The sequence below is a fragment of the Caloenas nicobarica genome, chromosome 2, assembly GCF_036013445.1.
Source record: "Caloenas nicobarica isolate bCalNic1 chromosome 2, bCalNic1.hap1, whole genome shotgun sequence".
Lineage (NCBI taxonomy): Eukaryota > Metazoa > Chordata > Aves > Columbiformes > Columbidae > Caloenas > Caloenas nicobarica.
The window spans coordinates 92481406-92500985 of NC_088246.1; the positions used below are offsets into that span (position 1 = coordinate 92481406).

The 19580-nt window shown below is 40.9% G+C and overlaps 1 protein-coding gene across 2 annotated transcripts in view; it reads right to left on the bottom strand.

Annotated features, from left to right (window-relative positions):
* Positions 1-19580, bottom strand: part of LOC135985291 (protein cordon-bleu-like) — a 119381-nt gene that overhangs the window by 56959 nt on the left and 42842 nt on the right. For both annotated transcript variants that reach the window (XM_065628431.1, XM_065628433.1), the window contains 5 exons: positions 18771-18977; positions 6031-6241; positions 5044-5272; positions 2929-2973; positions 454-548 (listed from right to left, as the gene is read on the bottom strand). In XM_065628431.1, the coding sequence (XP_065484503.1) occupies positions 454-548; positions 2929-2973; positions 5044-5272; positions 6031-6241; positions 18771-18977 (787 nt within the window). The remainder of the gene's footprint in view (positions 1-453; positions 549-2928; positions 2974-5043; positions 5273-6030; positions 6242-18770; positions 18978-19580) is intronic.

A 19580-nucleotide genomic window follows, 5' to 3' on the forward strand; every position in this document is an offset into this window, starting at 1 on the left:
TACACACTTGGAGATGGCAATAGGATGACTGTACAGAGATTCCTAAAGATATATATGATTTAAAAGAGTTTATCACCCATGCACAAAAGATTTAAGACGACACTTCTACTTGATATCTTAATTGTTCTGTATTTTCTGGTCTGAGTACTACTAAAAAGTAAACAGAAGTTGGTTGAAACTGCTCCTGTTTGTTAACATCTTCTGAACCCACAGCATTTAAAAAAAAAAAGAGTAATTGGTTAACATGCCTGACTCATTCAATAAGCAGCTGATATCTCCATCAGGCTGCACTGATTAAACATAGTTTATGCACCTGCTGATTACTCCTTGGAAGAAAAGGAAGAAAGGAAGAAAGGACAAGATCCTTCAATCAAACGCCATCACCTACAGACATAATACATCTGGAAAGCAAACCATTGTCTTTAGTAAGATAGTATATGGCTGAACACTTACCTTGCTGCTTCTTCTATCGGCTTTAAACAATCCCAGAAGTCTCGTCTTTTCTTTTTCTATTGCATCATTGCTTACTGAAACTTTTCGACTTGGTTCTGAAACAATTATAATGGAATATTTTTTACATTTCTGAAATAGAGATTCAAAGATCAGTATTTTAAAACATCATGGACTAATGGTGTATTTTTTATGAGCTGGAGATGTTATGAAATGAATTATCTAAGTAACTGCCAGATCCTGCACTTTTCACCAAATTTTTATTTGCTCCGAGTTTGTTCCAAAATCTAAATGAGGCAAATAGAATAATTTAATAAACTGCAATATTTTCAATCGTAATTTAGCAATCCTTATTAAAAGGCAAAACATGAGCAAGTTGTTTAGTCTTCAGAATTCCTTGTTAGAAGCCTCACTTAAAACTTGTGGAGTACTGTAATACTAAAAAAAAAGTTTAAAAAAATATGATGCTGACTAGCTTTAAGGATTCACAGGCCTGACTTAACACAGTGACGTTAATGGAAAGACTCTCAATGTGGATTTGGATAAAGCTCCATGAAGAGGAAAGAGACCTTTCCCTTGGAAAAGGGAAAACAACTTAAACCCGCTGGTTGTGCTCATCTTTTCTCATCTTGGTTTTTTTACTTCAGGAGGGAAAAGAGGCAAGTTTATAGGCATTTCAGGCTGTAAGAGCTCAAACATGCGTGTGCTCCTTGGACCAGCTAAGGAACTGCATGAATACTCAGATGATTCAGGCTCCCTTTTATGTCCCCCACATCGGCTAAGCTGGATGAACAAAATGATAAGGTCATGAATTACAGGGAACGACCACTGGTTTGACATTCAGTATAAAGACTATAAAGCTCTCCCACTTTTTTAATAGACACCGCACAATGCTATAAAGATTTCTCCCTGGTTCCAAACACATCAGAGTATCCCACTACCACACAGAAAGTTTAACATAGAGAGAAAAAATGTTTTATCTTTTAAATATTTCCTATATTTGTTTAATAACAATTAAGAATAACATGCAAAACTACTTGTTTGTTGACACAAAACAAAGGTTTACTTCACAAAACCCTCATCCCAGAACTTCTGTAAACTGATTTGCACTTCACACAAAGCACATGATTTTCACGCAGATCACTTTTGCATATCAACAATGTTAGGGGTTAGAAGGTGTTAAGAACATACAATATTTCTTGGCACAGTAGAAAAGATGATGAACCAGATGAAAACAGGGAGAAACTATCCCCAAGAAAGGCTGCAACTCCACTGCAAGAACTCCCAGTAATAAATTAACACCTTCCTCAAATATTAAGTTCTGCCTGTGCTCATTCATCCGAAACTGCTGTTTTTCTGCTCTGGGCTGGGCTCAATTAAATGTGGATCATGATTCCCTTACCCACATAGTCTTCAACTATGACAATGAAAGGCTGGCACAAGGTATTTCAGTGACAGCTGATCATCAGCGTTACCACTAAACATTGTATAACACCAATAAATTGGGATTTTAAACACAGCATATCATCTCAAAAAAGCAAGGAATCTTTACAGAGCTGTATAATTTTTTCTTAAATAAATACAGTAGGTATTCTCTCTAGTATTACGCTCTGTATAAGAGGAAGTCACAGCAAGTAATGACCGAGGATTAAGGGGGAAAAGCGCCGGCATTAGTGAAGCCAAGAGGCAATAGGCCATGAGCTAAGATTAGCTCAATGGCTGTCAGATACCTTCCTTCCTTCAAAATTTAAGTAAGTTATCCACAGTTTTATTTTGGCTATGTTGTGTTTACTAGTAATGCAAAGAAGCAAAGCCCCGTAGAAATGAACCATACCTTTCCTGAGGATAATTAATTTAAGGAATGTATTGTAACAGACTCAGTGGGGGAAAAGGATACAGTAAATATACACTTTTTCTGTTTAACTAGAAGCAGAAGCACCAACGTAGTCTAATCAAACCCCACTTGCCACAGCAATGCAGAAGTCAGCATCTATCCAGAGTTACACAACATGTCTGCATAGGTTTGAAATTAAAATGCTTTGTTGAATGTAAATTGGAATCAGTGAAGATCTCATAGATCTCAAAATATTCTGTCTTTGCTACTAAATAAATTGTGAACCCAAGAGACAACTGAAATGCTAGTATTTCTGAAATTCAACTAATCATGCTTTAGGTAACCTGAAAAAGCTCGGAATGTTGTTAGAAACACACCATACCACAGAACAGTTAAATGACAGGATTTGTTAATTGCTGGCATTTTAATGGCAATTACTGAAGAAGCAGTATGCACAGACGTGTGTTTGTTCCGACCAAAAGCACAGACACATTATCAACACTTTGCAAAGGACAACACATATCGTAATTAGCTAGTTTCTCTACAGCATTTTACACGACATTCTTAAAGATCCATCTACCAAACCCACATTAAACATAGTGTGAAGGGAAAGATAGTTTTCCCTCAGCAGGATTGTACAGTACCTCTATAGTTCAGAGAAGGCTCAGACTGAGTTTTTGATGGAGGAACTGGAGAAGGCAGGCGATGAAAGGACAAGAGAAGACACATTAAAGTTCTAATATTGCCTCGTAAGTTACAATATCCATTGATTACTCCTAATAAAGTTTTCCTAAGCATTACAGAAAAAAAACGTTGACCGACAACAGATATGCAGAGCTCCTACTAGAAGCAGTTTAGCTGTCTTTGTATTAATACCCGATTCACTCATGGAGCTGCTTCAACTGCTAAATCAAATTGAGCAAGCAGGTGGCAGCAGAGCTTGTCTTTTAATAGTCCTTCAGCACTTGGTATTTCTGTTTCACGTAAGGAGAGAATGACGAGCACAAAGTTTTTCTAGAACCTGCTCTTACAAGCACAGCCTACGCTGTCAGCACCTATGATGCCTTGCTCATTAGTGGGAACGTGTTTTAAAAATCCATCTGTTCTGATAACTAAACAGACTGGACATCTACTCAATGCACAAATCATAGACCAACTGCTACTGAAACCGATGGGATTACTCCTCTTGGAGATTACAAATGAGAACACAGGAAGAAAGAATTTGCTGGAACAAAGGAAACCGTTTGTAAATTGCATGTGTATTTACTGGTTTTCTCATCGGACACCATGGTGGAGAGTAAGAGGAAGGCAGAAAAGTCTGCAGTACGCTCAGGTTCATGGGGATTTTATCATAATGAAAGGTATACTGAAAGGTTAAAAAAGAATAAAATATAAAGAAAAATTCTGATGCAGAGAGCAGCACATTATGAAGTGTTATATAACTTGCTGCTATAAACCCAGCCCTGAAGTAAAGTCTTGGTTTTGACTCCCCAGGCTACAACCAGATTCAAGGACGAACATTGCACCAGTATATACACCATCACTTTCATTTTAAAGGAAAAGACTTCAAGGAAGATTTAGGCTAATTGGTCTATAAGTTGTCCCTGAAGTATGCTGAATGAATCCTGTTGAATACTCTGCATGTTCAATACGTTGCTCCAAAATGGTTGGCTTAATTACTGTAAACATGTCTCAAAAAACCAAACATGCAATTGAATTATGATATGTTGTCAGCCACTTTTTTTGAGCATCCTAACAATTCAAAGGAAAAGGAGATATTTAGTTTACTTAAAAGTCTAAACTCACTGAAATTTGACTCACACAGAGGTAGAACTGTCACTTACCAAAGCAGTTTGAAAGAAGAGACAGAACGTCAACATAAATAAATAACTATATAAATAAAAAATAAGCCTCCTGCTCAGCACCTACAAGACTGACATTATCTAAACAATAAAAAAGGACATTTACCGTGCTAGAAGTGATACCGATTGAGACAAACTGTAGGAGACAATTTTAATGAATATCGCTTTCTGACCTCAAAGGAAGTAGCGCTTGTCAATGTGTATTTTTAAGGCAGGTACTTCAAAGCACATCGCATAATTATGCTATTTGAATACACAATCAGGCTGGAAAAAACTTAAGCCCAAGAAGCTGCCACTTACAATACCGTCTATGAGAACAGAGAGTGAATAAATAAAAGAACAAAATTTTAAATACAAATACCTCTTAGCTCCTCTTCACTAAACCATCAATAACTTCTCTCTTTGGAGGGACTGCCTCTGAACCTATCCACAGTTTGTTTCGCATAAGCCCTGGTCTGTCACCTCTGCCTCTCTGCTTTCGCAGCTGCCATGGCTATGGCATGTCTTCTTTCTTCCTCTCCAAACCACAGCACAGGTGTGTGACAGGCTCTGCCCGGATGAGGCCCCTGTGTTACGCACACCTGTACTGACAGCAGCTCCAGGAGGTAGCAAAGCTCCTCCTTTGGCCTTGCCCCAGGCCAGCCTGTGCCCGCCAGGAGCCAGCGCAGCCTGGCAGGGCGCCCAAGAGCGGCTGGGGATGGCTGGGCACGCTGCCGTCCTGGCTGCCGCTCTGGGCACAGCTCTCTGAACAAACCCGCGCTGCTCTCCAGACTGAGATGTCACTCTGCTTTTCCAGCTGGGCCCCAAAGGAAAGAGAGCACAAGTGCTTTTAAGCTGCCTGTAATTTTGTTGGCATGTAATCTAACCCTGCAGCGACCACCTTCAGTCTCAGCTCACCTCTTTTTCTGTCCCAGGCATACAGCTCCTTGATCCCGAGCTCCTCCAAGGACTTGGTAAGCTCCAGCTCCTCCCCAGTGATGCCATCTCGGAGAAGAACAATGTGCTCTTGACTGACTTCACACTTCTCACAAATAGCTGGGATAATGCTGTGGAGAGGCACCTCTGGACTAACTCGAACCACAGCCTTCTGCGTCTTCAGGTAGTTCACAACCAGCCTCACAGATTTCTGCAAAAACAAACACAAACTCTCAGCCCTCCCCCCATGATAGCTAGTCTCTCTTACAATGAAAAAGGCACTGGGGACTTCTATATTATCTTTACTCCTCCCAGGCAAACTTACCTGACATGCATACTATTGCAAAAAATATTATTAAAAAAAAAAATTTAAAACCTCAGAATTCCCTTCTCACTAAGGACACACAAGAACAGGCAAATATGGAGAAGGAATCAGAAGCAGATGTAATTTGTGAATGTCTACAGGTACCAATCTGAAAGGCGTGACAGTATAATTAGCTGTAGTGATTAAAAAAAAAAAAAATCAGCAAACATATTTGGAAAATGGCTACCTCTGAATCTTGTCAATACTGTGAAACACTGTTATTAACTATCAGTCTTCTCCCACATCTTCAATAAAGATGGTAAACCAAATACCACCAAAACCCTACCTACCTCCACACAATCCCACAACCCTAATTTCAGCCACTACAGCAAATTTCTGTCACCTTGGCCTTCAATCAAGGATTCTTTATAAGATCAGATTTCCATCTATCCAACCACATGCAACATAACATTTTGTCTAAATGCCGGAGTCCAGACCGGCACCCGCCAGTCTGCATGCAAATCAGATAAGCTGGTAAAGCAGGTTATAGTCAATCTCAAGCCTTTCCCATCTGGTTTCAAGATGCAAAGATTGGAAGAACTGCTTGAAATCATAGGAACACAATGATGCTTCATGGCATCATTTTAGCCCTACAGAGTACCAACCTCAGGGGCCCTTGGCAAAGGTCGCTTTGTCTTCTCTTCGGGAACCTTCTCTTTCAGAAGTACTGTCTGTACGTCCAGTGCTCCTATCAAAGTGTTTGGCTTGTAACTCAGAGGTTGTTGGGTTCCTGAAGACTTCAGTTCAAGACTGTGTTGGGATGGATTTAAGCGATACTGGCTGCATAAATCAACCAACAGATCCATCACAGCTTTACTGCAAGGAAGAAGACATTCACCATTAGCATGAGAAAAAACAGTTGCTAATAAATTTACCTCACTTTTAACATGGGGAAAAAAAAGACAGTACAAGTTGTGGATGTGTCATTAGTTAACCGTCTTTGGGAGGGAACAGTGCTAATGCTTTGAAATGCCAAACAGATCAGATAAAAAGTTAGGAATTAAATATATTCTCACTTCAGTGTGTGTTGATGAGCTGGAAATTAACTATTCACTATGAGGCAGACAACAGTGCCAATAATCATAGAATCATAGAATCGTTTTGGTTGGAAGAGACCCTCAGGATCATCAAGTCCAACCATAACCTAACCTAACTCTGGTACTAAACCATGTCCCTAAGAACCTCGTCTAAATACCTTTTAAACACCTCCAGGGATGGTGACTCTACCACTTCCCTGGGCAACCTGTTCCAATGCCTGACAACCCTTTCCCTGAAGAATTTTTCCTAATATCCAATCTAAACCTCCCCTGTCGCAACCTGAGACCATTTCCTCTTGTCCTATCGCTTGCTACTTGGGAGAAGAGACCAACACCCTCTATGCTACAACCTCCTTTCAGGTAGTCATAGACAGGGATAAGGTCTCCCCTCAGCCTCCTTTTCTCCAGGCTAAACAGCCCCAGTTCCCTCAGCTGCTCCTCATCAGACTTGTGCTCCAGGCCCCTCATCAGCTTTGTCACCCTCCTCTGCACTCTCTCCAGCAGCTCAATGTCTTTCCTGTAGTGAGGGGCCCAAAACTGAACACAGGATTTGAGCTGCGGCCTCACCAGCACTGAGTACAGTGGCACAGTCACTTCTCTAGTCCTGCTGGCCACACTATTCCTGATACAAGCCAGGATGCTGTTGGCCTTTTTGGCCACCTGGGCACACTGCTGGCTCATGTTCAGCCAGCTGTCAATCAACACTCCCAGATCCAGATAGCACTAAGAAACATAAGCCAAGAACAGACAAAGTGCATCCTGTCTGTTAAATCCATACATTAAATTCTCAAATTCATTCTCTGTTTTTTAACACAAAGACAAGATATAAATAAATGATGCACTCATGGTACGATTTAAAACATCACCTAGTGCAACTAAAGATGGAGCATTTAAATCTGGAACAAAAGGTAGATGGGAATATTTTTTCCAGCTTACAACTTCAAGTTTCCCCCCTTCTATCCATTTGACATCAGCAATATTTCCAAGTACAAGAGATCCCTTGCTTTGCTTTTTTTTATTTTTGGTGAGGATACTAAGCCTGTATAAAAACATCTGGTCTTGAGTATTTGCATTATCAAGAACTCTTACTGCAGATGTGATTCTTAAACCGTGAGGTTAAAAGAATCAGTCACTACGCCTCTTATTCCACACCTCTGCATGGATGTACTCTGTTTTGTGCCAATAACTCAACATGCACTAGAGCTTGATACTGCCAGACACAGCAGATACAAACTGTGTTCCTCCACACCCCAGAAATTCTCTTCAACCAAGGTATTGAGGAGCTCTTTGTTTTCAACGTTCCTCCCTAAAATTCCATCCAGGATCAGAGAAAACAAGTTTATAAAAACTGGTTACTTTTCTGAAAAGTTTTGGGTTTATAAACCAGTATCTACCATCAACGAAACAACATAAGTTGAAAAAAATAACCATCAATACCTGAAACTTGTAATATACATGGAATATTTTTCTTCTAGCAGAAGTGAAAGCAAGTGCATAGAACATGTATTTGCCAAAGGAACTGGCATCTCTTCTAATATGTAAACTGGAAAAACTGTATACGGATTCAAAATGCAAGCAAACTCAAATAAAACAAAATCCTTCAAAGGTTATTAGCGACCAGCATTACATCCATAGCTCAAGAACTGCTCTTCAACTGCAAGCTGTCAGCACCTGAGAAACAATTGTGTGGCGGGATGACCATCTTCTATGTATACATTGTTGGCCAACAATTGGAAAACATACATAGGTGACAGCTCTTCCCACACAAGAGAGTAGAAAGGACCTTCTTTACAGTAACCTATTTCAAGTTTAACCGAGTTACGCAGCATGAACTGAAAAAGTGGCAAATGTGGAAAATTTGAAAGAGGTGATTGCGTCAAAAAGAGAAGAACGCAGTGAGAAGGTGATGACTGGAGATCAAACAAGGAAAACAGATGTCATTAATATGTATTGGAGGCTTCAGAAAAATAGAGCACTGTGGTAACTGCTAACCTAGAGAGAATCTAAATAGAATTGTGTAGTATCTAAAACTGAAACTGTATCAGGTCATTTCATCATGACTTATTCTGGCACTGTGCCCAAGTTGCAAAGGTCTGTTTTTCATAACCAGGTTGAATTTACATGTAACATGCCACAAACCAACAGAAACATTTACATCTACTAAGTCCAAACTACGGGAGAACCCCAGCTACAGTGATATTTACATGAATATTCATTATGCTGTGCAGCAGCAAGCATTTAAGGAAGCGTCAGTCTGCCTGATACAGATCTCAGCTTGTCTGTTTACAGACATAGTTCTTTTAAACGGAAATTTGCATGTGTTTTTTTCCCTCAACCTTATTACTATTGTTTCAGAGAAAAGCAAATAACCTGGCAGAACCTCAGTAGATGTTGTTCTAGGTGCTAGACATTTCTCTTTAAAGTAGAACAGTAACATATTTCCATAGTGCATAATATTGTTATAATTCATTCCAATTTGGACAGTTATCTTACCTCACGTAAACTATTTCATTAAAAACACTTAAAAAACCCCAGCACTGTAAAAGGATTATTTTTAATGACATAGTTCGTCAAAAGAACAGTTTGTGGTTCTGTGCACCTTCCCCTGAAATTATGAAATATGTTCAGCAAGCAACAGCACCACCATTGCAACAAGAATCCACACCAGCCATCTGAGAAAACAGGTTGCAGACAATCATGCAAGTTAAACGAATTTGTCTGGACAATGAACAACTTAAAAATCTGGCCAAATTTGAGGTTTCATCTTACTGTTGATAACAGAGCAGGTACGTGTTCAATGTAACACTTAAGTAAGTCTGCAGCATCCCATCCTGAGTCATGCTGCTCAGAATACACAATTGTTCCATGAAAAGCATCCCCAGGCTCCATCTGTACCATTTAAGAGTACAAATTAAGCAATCTGTCCAAAGTTTTTGAAACAACTTCAAAGTGAATAGTATGCTCTTCCCAAACCTAAATTTGGGAAAATAATCTCCACAAAACTTAAAAAGGATTAAAAAAAAAAAAAAAAGAAGAAGAATTCTGAGATGAATTCTACAAACAAAATTCAAAATTCATGTGTTTCCAGAGAAGAAAAAGAGCTGGGAAGTCCTTGCAATGAAGTTACTCTTGCATCAGATTTCAATTTCACAAACTTGAAAAGCTTTCCTTCGAAACTGTAATAAAGTTCAGCCTTACTTTAAATGGGAGTTTTATTTCAAGTAACACCATGTATATGCCACACAGAGAAGAAAGCCACTAAACACAGCAACAGAATGGTATTGAGCCACCTACTAATCTAGACCAACTTTTCTTTCTTACCTTGGGCTGAATATGGCTCTAGGATGATACAAAGAGTCAGCCCTTCCTTTGCTTCCATCTCATTCCAGACATATCTGCACTTTATTTTAACCTGATTTTGAGACCTGGTAGAGAGCATAATCTACTTTCAAATTCAGGCAGGTTTGATCACAAAGGATTAAATCTAAAGCTGAAATGAAGTGAAATGTCTCCCGCCTTTCTGACTACTCAGCCAAGAAACACATTGCTTTCTTACTTTAATAAGATGTTGCTGAAATTTTGGGTGGAGAGACCAAACACTACATGACAGATGCCAAACATTGGCGACTGATAAACAAATACTACACCCAGAAATAAAACTGGAGGATGAACGCAATCTAACATTCAGAGAAGATGGTCCAGACAACTATCCTTAGCAAAGGAGAGTACTTAGCTCTGCCCTGATACTCTTATTACTAAGCTGCTTGACATTTAACACCAATTCTGAAGAGTAAAAAATAACTACTTTGTCAGCAATATTTATCAGGCTGAAGTCCTGATCAAGTTTGAGTGTGTCAGACCACTTGCGTCCTGCTGTTCACCAGTAAAATGCAGCAAAGGCATCTATAGTTTAAGAGGCAGAAAACAACTGAGTTGATTTGTGTGTGGCTGGCCTCATCTTCTTGGATCACACAGAGAAATCCATTTTAAACCACAGCCTTGTGCATCTAGGAAATAAATGTGTAGCATAAAATTGTACTCTATCAAATGGCATTGACTTGACTACTACCTTCTAATTCATGCTATAAATGCACATAAAAAAATCTCAAACTGGAGGAAAGAATCTTCTTTATTTAGACCAATGCCAAACACACATTAGGAATCTAAAGCAACAACTGATTGGAAAAGAAAAGCAGTAGTGTAAAGAGGGTGACCTCAAGTCCTCTGACACTTCGACCATCTGCATTTAAAAACAGAAAGCAGCACTAATGATTATTATTTTCTTATTTTCTTACTTCTCTGAAGTATAGCAAGCATTTTATGAAAATACTAGTTTTCCTACACAACCAGAAATGTATACACTAAATAGCAAGCTGCATCCAAAGAAGCACAGGAAGCATGATAAACAGATATTCATAAATGCTTTCTATTTCTTTCCTTATTTTGCTAATGTATATTTGGCTCTTTATTTCCATAATTGAGCAAGTCCACAGAAGGAACATCAAGATGACACACAAGAAAAGGCAGAGGATTGGGTTTGTTGAACCTTAAGATGAGAAGCGTGAAGGGAGATTTGTTGCTGTCTGTAAGTACCAACCTGCAGGGTTAAAGAGCCAGACTCTTCTTGGTGGTGAACAGCAAGAGGACAAGAGCCAAGTGCCAACATAGGAAATTCCATTTAGGTACAAGGAAACATTTTTTTTCACCATGAGGATGGTCAAGCCCTGGAACTGAGAGGTTTGGAAACCTCCTCCCTGGAGGTATTCAAACTTGGCTGGAGACAGCCCTGAGCAACCTGCTCTTGTGAGGCCTGCTCGGAGCAGAGAGTTAAAGCAGGAAATTACAGTGGCCCCTCTCCAACATAAATTATTCCGTAAATTATTCTAGTAATTTTTCTTTTTTTTAAAGCCTACAATGAACTACTGTAGTCTTGACCTGACCCCTATTTAGTAAAGCTCATTTTTAAACCCTTCTGCTAAATGTGCCCTGTTCATCTTCTAACAACACCTCTCTCATGTTTTACCAACCTGGTCTAATTTCACACCTTCAGTCTTTCTTGAGACACTGTTTTGTAAGTTGAGCTACAAGCCCACAATTAATATCACTTAAGAGTCTTCTACTGAGAATTATGGCATGACATTAGCTTTATGCTCTGCACTGAGCTCTGTTCTCCAGTATTTGCAGAACATGACTACAGCTTCAGCTAGTTTATTATTTGTTCTAGTATCCTGCTCTTTGTGCATCACCTGGATGAGAGAACTTGTTAACATGTAATTCTTCACGGAAAAGGTTGTCAGGCCTTGGAACAGGCTGCCCAGGGAAGTGGTGGAGTCACCATCCCTGAAGGTGTTTAAAAGGTGTTTAGACGAGGTTCTTAGGGACGTGGTTTAGTGCCAGAGTTAGGTTAGGTTATCGTTGGACTCGATGATCCTGAGGGTCTCTTCCAACTGAAATGATTCTATGATTCCATGTAAGATAACAGCAGGAGTAACTACTGTTCAGTGTACTCTTCTGCATTTTGGTCATCCATGTGCTGACAACTCCAAACTAAATATCACTTTAGCTTCAAACATCCCAGTTTTTCTGCAATGTATTTCAAATACTACTGACTTCTCAAGCTGCTCACACTAAATGTCTGTATCTTTGTTAATCAGGAAATCTTCCTCAGTGTCACTCAGTGTGAATGGAGACAGAGGTACAATCCGTTTATTTACAGGTTACCCACTGAAAGTATTACCTGTGAGAATCACAAAGAGAAAAGGTTTCTGGTAACTCCTGTGAGCTTTTCCACTTATTTTCTTTTCAAACTTCTAGACATCGCCTCTATCAGACCTGCTAACAGTTTGTGTGGATCTGCTACAGATCTATATGCATCAAATATGTAAGTGGCCAATGCTCTGCCCATCCTTTCAGCATATCAGTTAGTGCTCGTACAACAGTAGAAATATAAATTAGTTGTGGGATATTTTATAATCCTTTTCAGGGGGAAGAAGGCTAACAGTTTTTCATGAACACTTTCACATGTTTTACAGTAGGAAAGAAAACAGTTTTCTAATACTATTCTATTGCTGCACATACTTCTTAAGGACTCAACTTTGTCCGACAATCTGCACTACATATTTTAAAAATCTCAGATAAATTGTGTGTTACAAGATGGCAATAAACTCTTTAAGAGGTTGTCATCTTGAGTTAATTTCTATTAATAAATCTACTTTAGAATTCCAGATTCCAATAAAATAATTTGAAATAGCACACACTTTCTTTTTTTCCTTAAACTATCTTTCAAGAAAATGAAAATTTTCTGCCCTCTTGATGATATTTATAGGTACTTTCTATAAAGAGAACAAAGTAAAATTAACAACATGCTGTTTTGCTTACATACAGTGAACAAATTGAACAAGATAATTTTGGCTTTTAACTTGCTTCATTTATAATAACCTTAAATGATACCAATTAACTACAATAGTTGTATTTTCAAACATCCTCTAGTGTACTTCACTGCACTGTGAAATGCAGAAATTGCAGAATTATTTTTCATTATGATGATGCCCTGGGCAAGGTTTGGCAAATTTTTCTGCAAGAGAAAAGCTATATCGCCAGGGTACCCAAAAGCAGATTTTGCAGAACGCAGTTTTAAGATCGCAACGAAAACACTGAAGATTTATAGCAGTATAAACAACAGCAGAATTTTTCTGAAATGTCTTTCCATTTTATCACCATAGATAAAAAGAGTGAACAGGGAAAAGAATTTATTATCTGCACTGGCTCCCATACTTCCTTCAAACTAAAAGAAACACATTTGTTTTAAATCCAGTATCTTCACCATTAAATGTTTACCTCTGCGTATCATTGTACCTCGCAGCTGTCCAGTTTACAATGTCAAAACAATGCAAAAAGATGAAGAAGTTTGGGCTTTCACCCAAACCCGGAGACTTAAGACAATTCATCCCCTAAAACTTTCCACTGCTCTTGACTTTTTTTTTTTTTTAATTCCACATCCTTAAAAATGTAACCAGTATTAATGTCCAGAAAATTTCACCTTCCAGTGGTTAGAAAGAACATCAGCACATGCAAGGTCTGTTCACAGACTGATGCCACTGTAACGCAGGGCACATTACAGGGTATCCTTTTCTTATTTCATAACTTGTTAGGATTATTTACTCCCTTCAGTTTCCATAATCTTCCACTTCCCACAACTGGCCACCTACAACCTCTGCGCTGACAACTGTTCAAGATTTTAAATGTACTTGAACTAAAGGTCACAGTGGAAGCAAAATAATTGGCAGTGCAGAGGCAAGCCTATTTGGACTGCCCCACTGTGGCAGGACATTGCTGCTCGGCTAGAGAACCTGACTGTAGAAGTATGTCATGTAGACGCTCATGTGCCTAAAAGGAGCGAAATTTGGAACAACCAGCAAGCAGATCAGGCTGCTAAGATTAAAGTAGCTGAGGTGGATTTGGACTGGCAACATAAAGGTGAACTTTTCCTAGCTCGGTGGGCTCATGATGCTTCAGGCCATCAAGGAGAGGATGCAACATATAAATGGGCTCATGACTGAGGAGTGGACTTAACCATGAACACGGTGCCTGACGTTTGTCACTAACTCTCCACCCCAAGCGTTCAAGATAGCGCTGAGGGAGAACACCTACTACGTGGGTTAGGCACTGGTGATACTCAGATTAGCACAAGCAGGAATTTAATCGCTGCCTAAATCTGGGGCCTAGACCTGTCATGCAGTCAATAGAGAAAACTGGGCACCTTCACAGAACAGTGACAAGAACATATTGGTTGCGTAGAGTGCTTAATATAGATGATATAAATAACCCCACAGAAATGTCTAAGGTTTAATTTTCGACATTTCTTTCAGGTTTTAGTCCACAAACTAAAGACTCTAATAAAATACTCAGGCTCAGTGTATGTGAAAGCAATGGTAGTGATAATAAACATCTGTGTGAGAGACAGGATGTTTATTGTACAGGGATCTTCCATTTGTTCTCTGCTCCTGTAGCTTGTACATTCTGCAAAAGGTCACATTAAAACACCACTCTTGTAGTACTCTTGGAGTGTTTAGTTTGGTGGGTTTTTTAAAATTTTTTTGTTTGGTTAGTTTGTTTTGTTTTTTGGGTTTTTGGAGGGTTTTTTTGTTGTGGGTGGGGTTTTTTTTGGGGTTTGTTTGGTTTTGTTCTGGTTTTGGAGGGAAAATATTTTCTAACTATATGGCAATTATGTACCTCTCTATACAAAATGCTACCTGAAGATTAGCCTCTTGTCAGCTCCCAGGTGGCTTGTGTTTGCCACTGAAATATCACCTTTCTTTGAGACCTAATGACCAACGAGTTTCATATCCTGTTCTATTTTCCAGGCCTGTTCTCTTCCATCTCTCATTAAGTCCAAATTTCCTCATAAAAACTCGATCACTAAATATATAACTTGAGAGCTCCGACAAGCACTGCTTTCCTTTAAAACCTTTAACATCACTTTGGCTTTGGGGTTGACCCACACAAGTTGCACTCGTCTCCTGACAGTGGCTAAGAGAACATCAATTTCTACAAGAAAGGTAGGGGGAAGAATGAAGCACCAGACACTACACACTGCTGTACACGTCCTCCTCAGCCATCAAAATACACAGTCAAAATAGACTTAATATATCAGACCAAGAAGAGTGGTTCTACAGGAATGCAGGCTAACTACTGCAAACCTCAAATGCAAAATAAGCAGAGGCCCTGACTTATCAACAGGCATCTACGTATCTTCCTGATCTGGTATTATCACTTTCTATGGTTTCTTGACCACTACTGATCACAACATTGTTTCCTACAGTTTCATCATACTATTGATTGTATTTTAAAACTCTTCCAAAATCTTTCTTAAAGTAAAGTCTTCCTCTTTCAAAACAGTTCCCATAGATGAAGAGCAGGAAAAGCTCCCATGGTGAAGAAAATAATCTCAAAACTGCCTTACCAGTACAATTTGCCCTTGATTGTACCCAGTGACAAGGACAACCTCGCTTCTCGTGGCAAAAAACAATACACATTCACATAGAAAAGGCTTCCTAAATACTAGCAGATGCTTTGCTCTCTACACAATAGCAATATACTTATCCAGACAAGTTCTCTGAATCATAGAATCATAGAATAGTTTGGGTTGGAAGGGGCCTTCAAAGGTCATCTAGTCCAACGCACCTGCAATGAGCAGGGACATCTTCAACTGGATCAGGTTGCTCAGAGCCCCATCCAGCCTGGCCTTGAACATTTCCACAGATGGGGCATCTACCACCTCTCTGGGAAGCCTGTTCCAGTATTTTACCACTCTCATTGTAATACGATTCTTCCTCTTGTCTAGTCTGAAACTCCCCTTCTTTAGTTTAACACCATTACTCCTTGTCCTCTCGTAAGAGGCCCTGCTAAAAAGTCTGTCCCCATCTTTCTTATAGACCCCTTTTAAGTACTGAAAGGCCACAATAAGGTCTCCCCAGAGCCTTCTCTTCTCCAGGCTGAAAAACCCCAACTCTCTCAGCCTGTCCTCATAGGAGAGCTGTTCCAGCCCTCTCATCATTTTTGTGGCCTCCTCTGGACCCTCTCCAACAGGTTCATGTCTTTCTTGTACTGAGGGCTCCAGAGCTGGACACAAGACTCCAGGTGGGGTCTCACCAGAACAGAGCAGAGGGGCAGAATCACCTCCCTTGACATGCTGGCCACGCTTCTTTGATGCAGCCCAAGATACAACTGGCCTTCTGGGCTGCAATCGCACATTGCCAGCTCATGTCCAATCTTTCATCCACCAGTACTCCTAAGTCCTTCTCCACAGGGCTGCTCTCAATCCTTTCATCCCCCAGCCTCTATTGATACCAGGGGTTTCCCCAGCCCACGTGCAGGACCTTGCACTTGGCCTTGTTGAATGAACCTCATGAGGTTTCATGGCTCCACTTCTCGAGCTTGTCCAGGTCCCTCTGGATGGCACTCCGTCCTTCAGGCATATGAACTGTACTACTCAGCTTGGTGCCATCCACAAACTTGCTGCAGGTGTACACAATCCCACTGTCTATTTCATTGATGATACTAAACAGTACTGGTCCCAGTATGGACCCCTGAGGGACACCACTTGTCACCGGTGTCTATCCAGACATTGTGCCATTGACCACCACTATCTGGGTGCGACCATCCAGCCAGTTCCTCATCCACCAAAAAGTCCACCCATTGAATCCATACCTCTCCAATTTAGAGAGAAAGATGTTGTGGGGGACCATGTTCAAGACTACAGAAGTCCAGATAGACAACACCCATAGCGCTTCCTTTGTCCACTGATATAGTTACTCCACCGTAGAAGGCCACCAGTTTGGTCAGGCAGGACTTGCCCTTGGTCAAACCATGCTGCCTGTCTCAAATCACCTCTCTGCCCTCCATGTGCCTTAGCAGAGCTTCTGGGAGGATCTGTTCCATGACCTGCCCAGGCACAGAGGTGAAACTGACAGCTCAGTAGTTCCCAGGGTCCTCCTTTCTACCATTTTTAAAAATGTTTGTGATGTTTCCCTTTTCCCAGTCACCAGGGAGTTCACTTGACTGCCATGACTTCTCAAATACCACGGAGACTGGCTTGGCAACTACAGCAGCCTGTTACCTTGGGACTCTGGGATGCATCTCATGACATCCCATGGACTTATATACGTTCAGGTTCCTTAAGCAGTCATGAACCTGATCCTCACAGTCAGAGGGACTTTGCTCCCCAGTCCTGTTCTTGCAATTTATTTTCCACTCAAGAGGTGTGGGAAGAGAGCTTGCCTGTGAAGACTGAGGCAAAGAAGTTTTTGAGTACCTCAGCCTTCTGCTCATCCCTTGTTACCAGTCTTGGTCATCAGGGGGGGTTACGCTTCCTTTTCTGGTTGACACACCTGTAGAAGCCCTTCTTGTTATTCTTTGTGTCCCTTGCCAAGTTCAGCTCCAGCTGCACCTTGGCCTTCCTGACCCCATCTCCGCACAACCAGGCAGTGTCCCAGTGCTCTTCCCAGGATACCTGTCCCTGCTTCCACCACCTGTGCATTTCCTTCTTGCTCTTCAGTTTGACCAGCAGGTCTTCATTCAGCCATGATGGTCTCTTGCCCTCCTTACCTGATTTCTTACACCTGTGGATTGACAGCTTTTGTGCTTGATGGAAAGCATCCTTAAAGATCTACCAGCTCTGTTCTGCTTCCTTGTCCCTGAGGGCAGTATCCCAGGGGGTCCTGTTGACTAATTCCTTGAAGAGCTGGAAGTTGGCTTTCCTAAAATTCAGGGTCCTGACTTTACTCTTTACCTATCCTACATGCCTCAGGACTGCAAACTCCACAAGCATGTGACCACTGCAGCCCAAGCTGCCTCCATTAGATGTCAACAATTGGCTCACTTGCATTGGTGACCATCAGCTCCAGTATCACATCTCCTCTGGTAGGGCTGTCTATTACCTGTCTGAGGAAGTTACCCTCAATGCACTCCAGGAGTCTCCTAGATTGCCTACAGTTCACCATGCTACTTTTCCAGCATATGTTGGGGTGGCTGAAGTCCCCCAGCAGGACAACATCCTGTGAGGGAGATGCCTCCTGCAGCTGGAGTAAGAAGGCTTCATCAATAGCTTCCCCCTGACTGGGCAGCCTGCAGCAGTCATCAACCACAAGGTTTCCTTTGTTGCCTTGGTCTCTGATTCTTACCCATAAGCTTTCAACCTGCTCACGGCTATTCAGAGACAGCTCTTCACAGTCTATCCATTTCTCGATGTAGAGGGCAACCCCTCCACCCTCCCTTCCTTGCCTGTTCCCTTCTTAACAGCCTGCAGCCACCAATCACTGCACTCCAGTCAGAGGATCTGTCCCACCAGGTTTCAGTAATGGCCACAAGGTAGTAGCCTTTTAGCAGCAAATGTGAAGAATCATTCATCTTCTGAGCTTGCTTCTCGGTATGACCCCAGACAGGCATATTGTCAGGATTGCTGTTTGCCAGCAGCACCTACTTCCCTTGCACCAAAACCCCTGTGTATTATGAGATAAGATACAACCTGAGATTAGCCCAGTGGCACTACATGGAAAAGATGGATCCATACACATGCTGAGGGTGATCCATAGGGAAAAGAGTGACACAATAGCTGCTAAATCCTTCTTGCCCCAGCAGAGAGGGTCCTTTACACGTCTCTTGGGACTCTCTGGCACAACAGCTCACTAAAATACAGAGAGAAGCATGGCAGAGGAACCGCATCAGCTAAGAAAGGAGGACATTAATATAAGCAAGCATCCCACTGGGAACAGAGGGCTCCAGAAAGCGGGAGCTAATCAAAGCCTTACCTTCCTTGTACTGTGCTCTTCTGCTCCACCCCGCTGGGTAAAATGACTGTGAAGTCCACCGATCTGTTTATCATGTTCTCTTTCATGCTCACAAGGTTCTGATCAGAAATTACAGCTGTCTCTGCAGGTGACTTGTGCTCACTGTGAATTCTACTTGCTGCAGAAGGCTGATTTGGTGGAGGAGGAGCACGAGCTTTCATTCTTCTCCTTGAGAAATAAAAGCAAGAAGAAAATTAATAATTTCTCACAAGCAAAGTATAAACCTGTTAACAAGAAATTATGTTCTTTCAGCCATAATCTCAGATTGTTTTAAAACATTCCCCTAATGCAAGTAATTTTCCTTTACCATGAAACTTTTCAATGGAGTTGCATTTTATTTTTACCTCCTCTCTCAAAATACACTAATTTTTTAATGATGCTCTCACTCCTACTGTTTGCTTTCCATGCCCCAAGGGATGAATCAGTTCCATAATTAGGATGTGAAATAATCATTATTCTGCCGAGTATGAAGCATGCTCCTAAGAAGACAGAAACAGAAATGCTGGGTCCAGTCCAGACCTGACTCAAGAAAAGAGTTGTATTTACATAAATGAATGTTTCCTCCAAGTCCTAACAGCAGGAGTGGAGGCAGGCTGAGGTTTCATTGAGCTATATTTGGGTTCCACAGTATTATTCTACTTGAAATATTGCCTCTTCCTCTGCTGTGAGTAACTAGTATTAAATTTGGCTCATCGTACTTCATAGGGAAGCACCATGCAAAGGTCAACCATGAATGATATCACTTCTTACCAAGCAACACTATGAGACTAT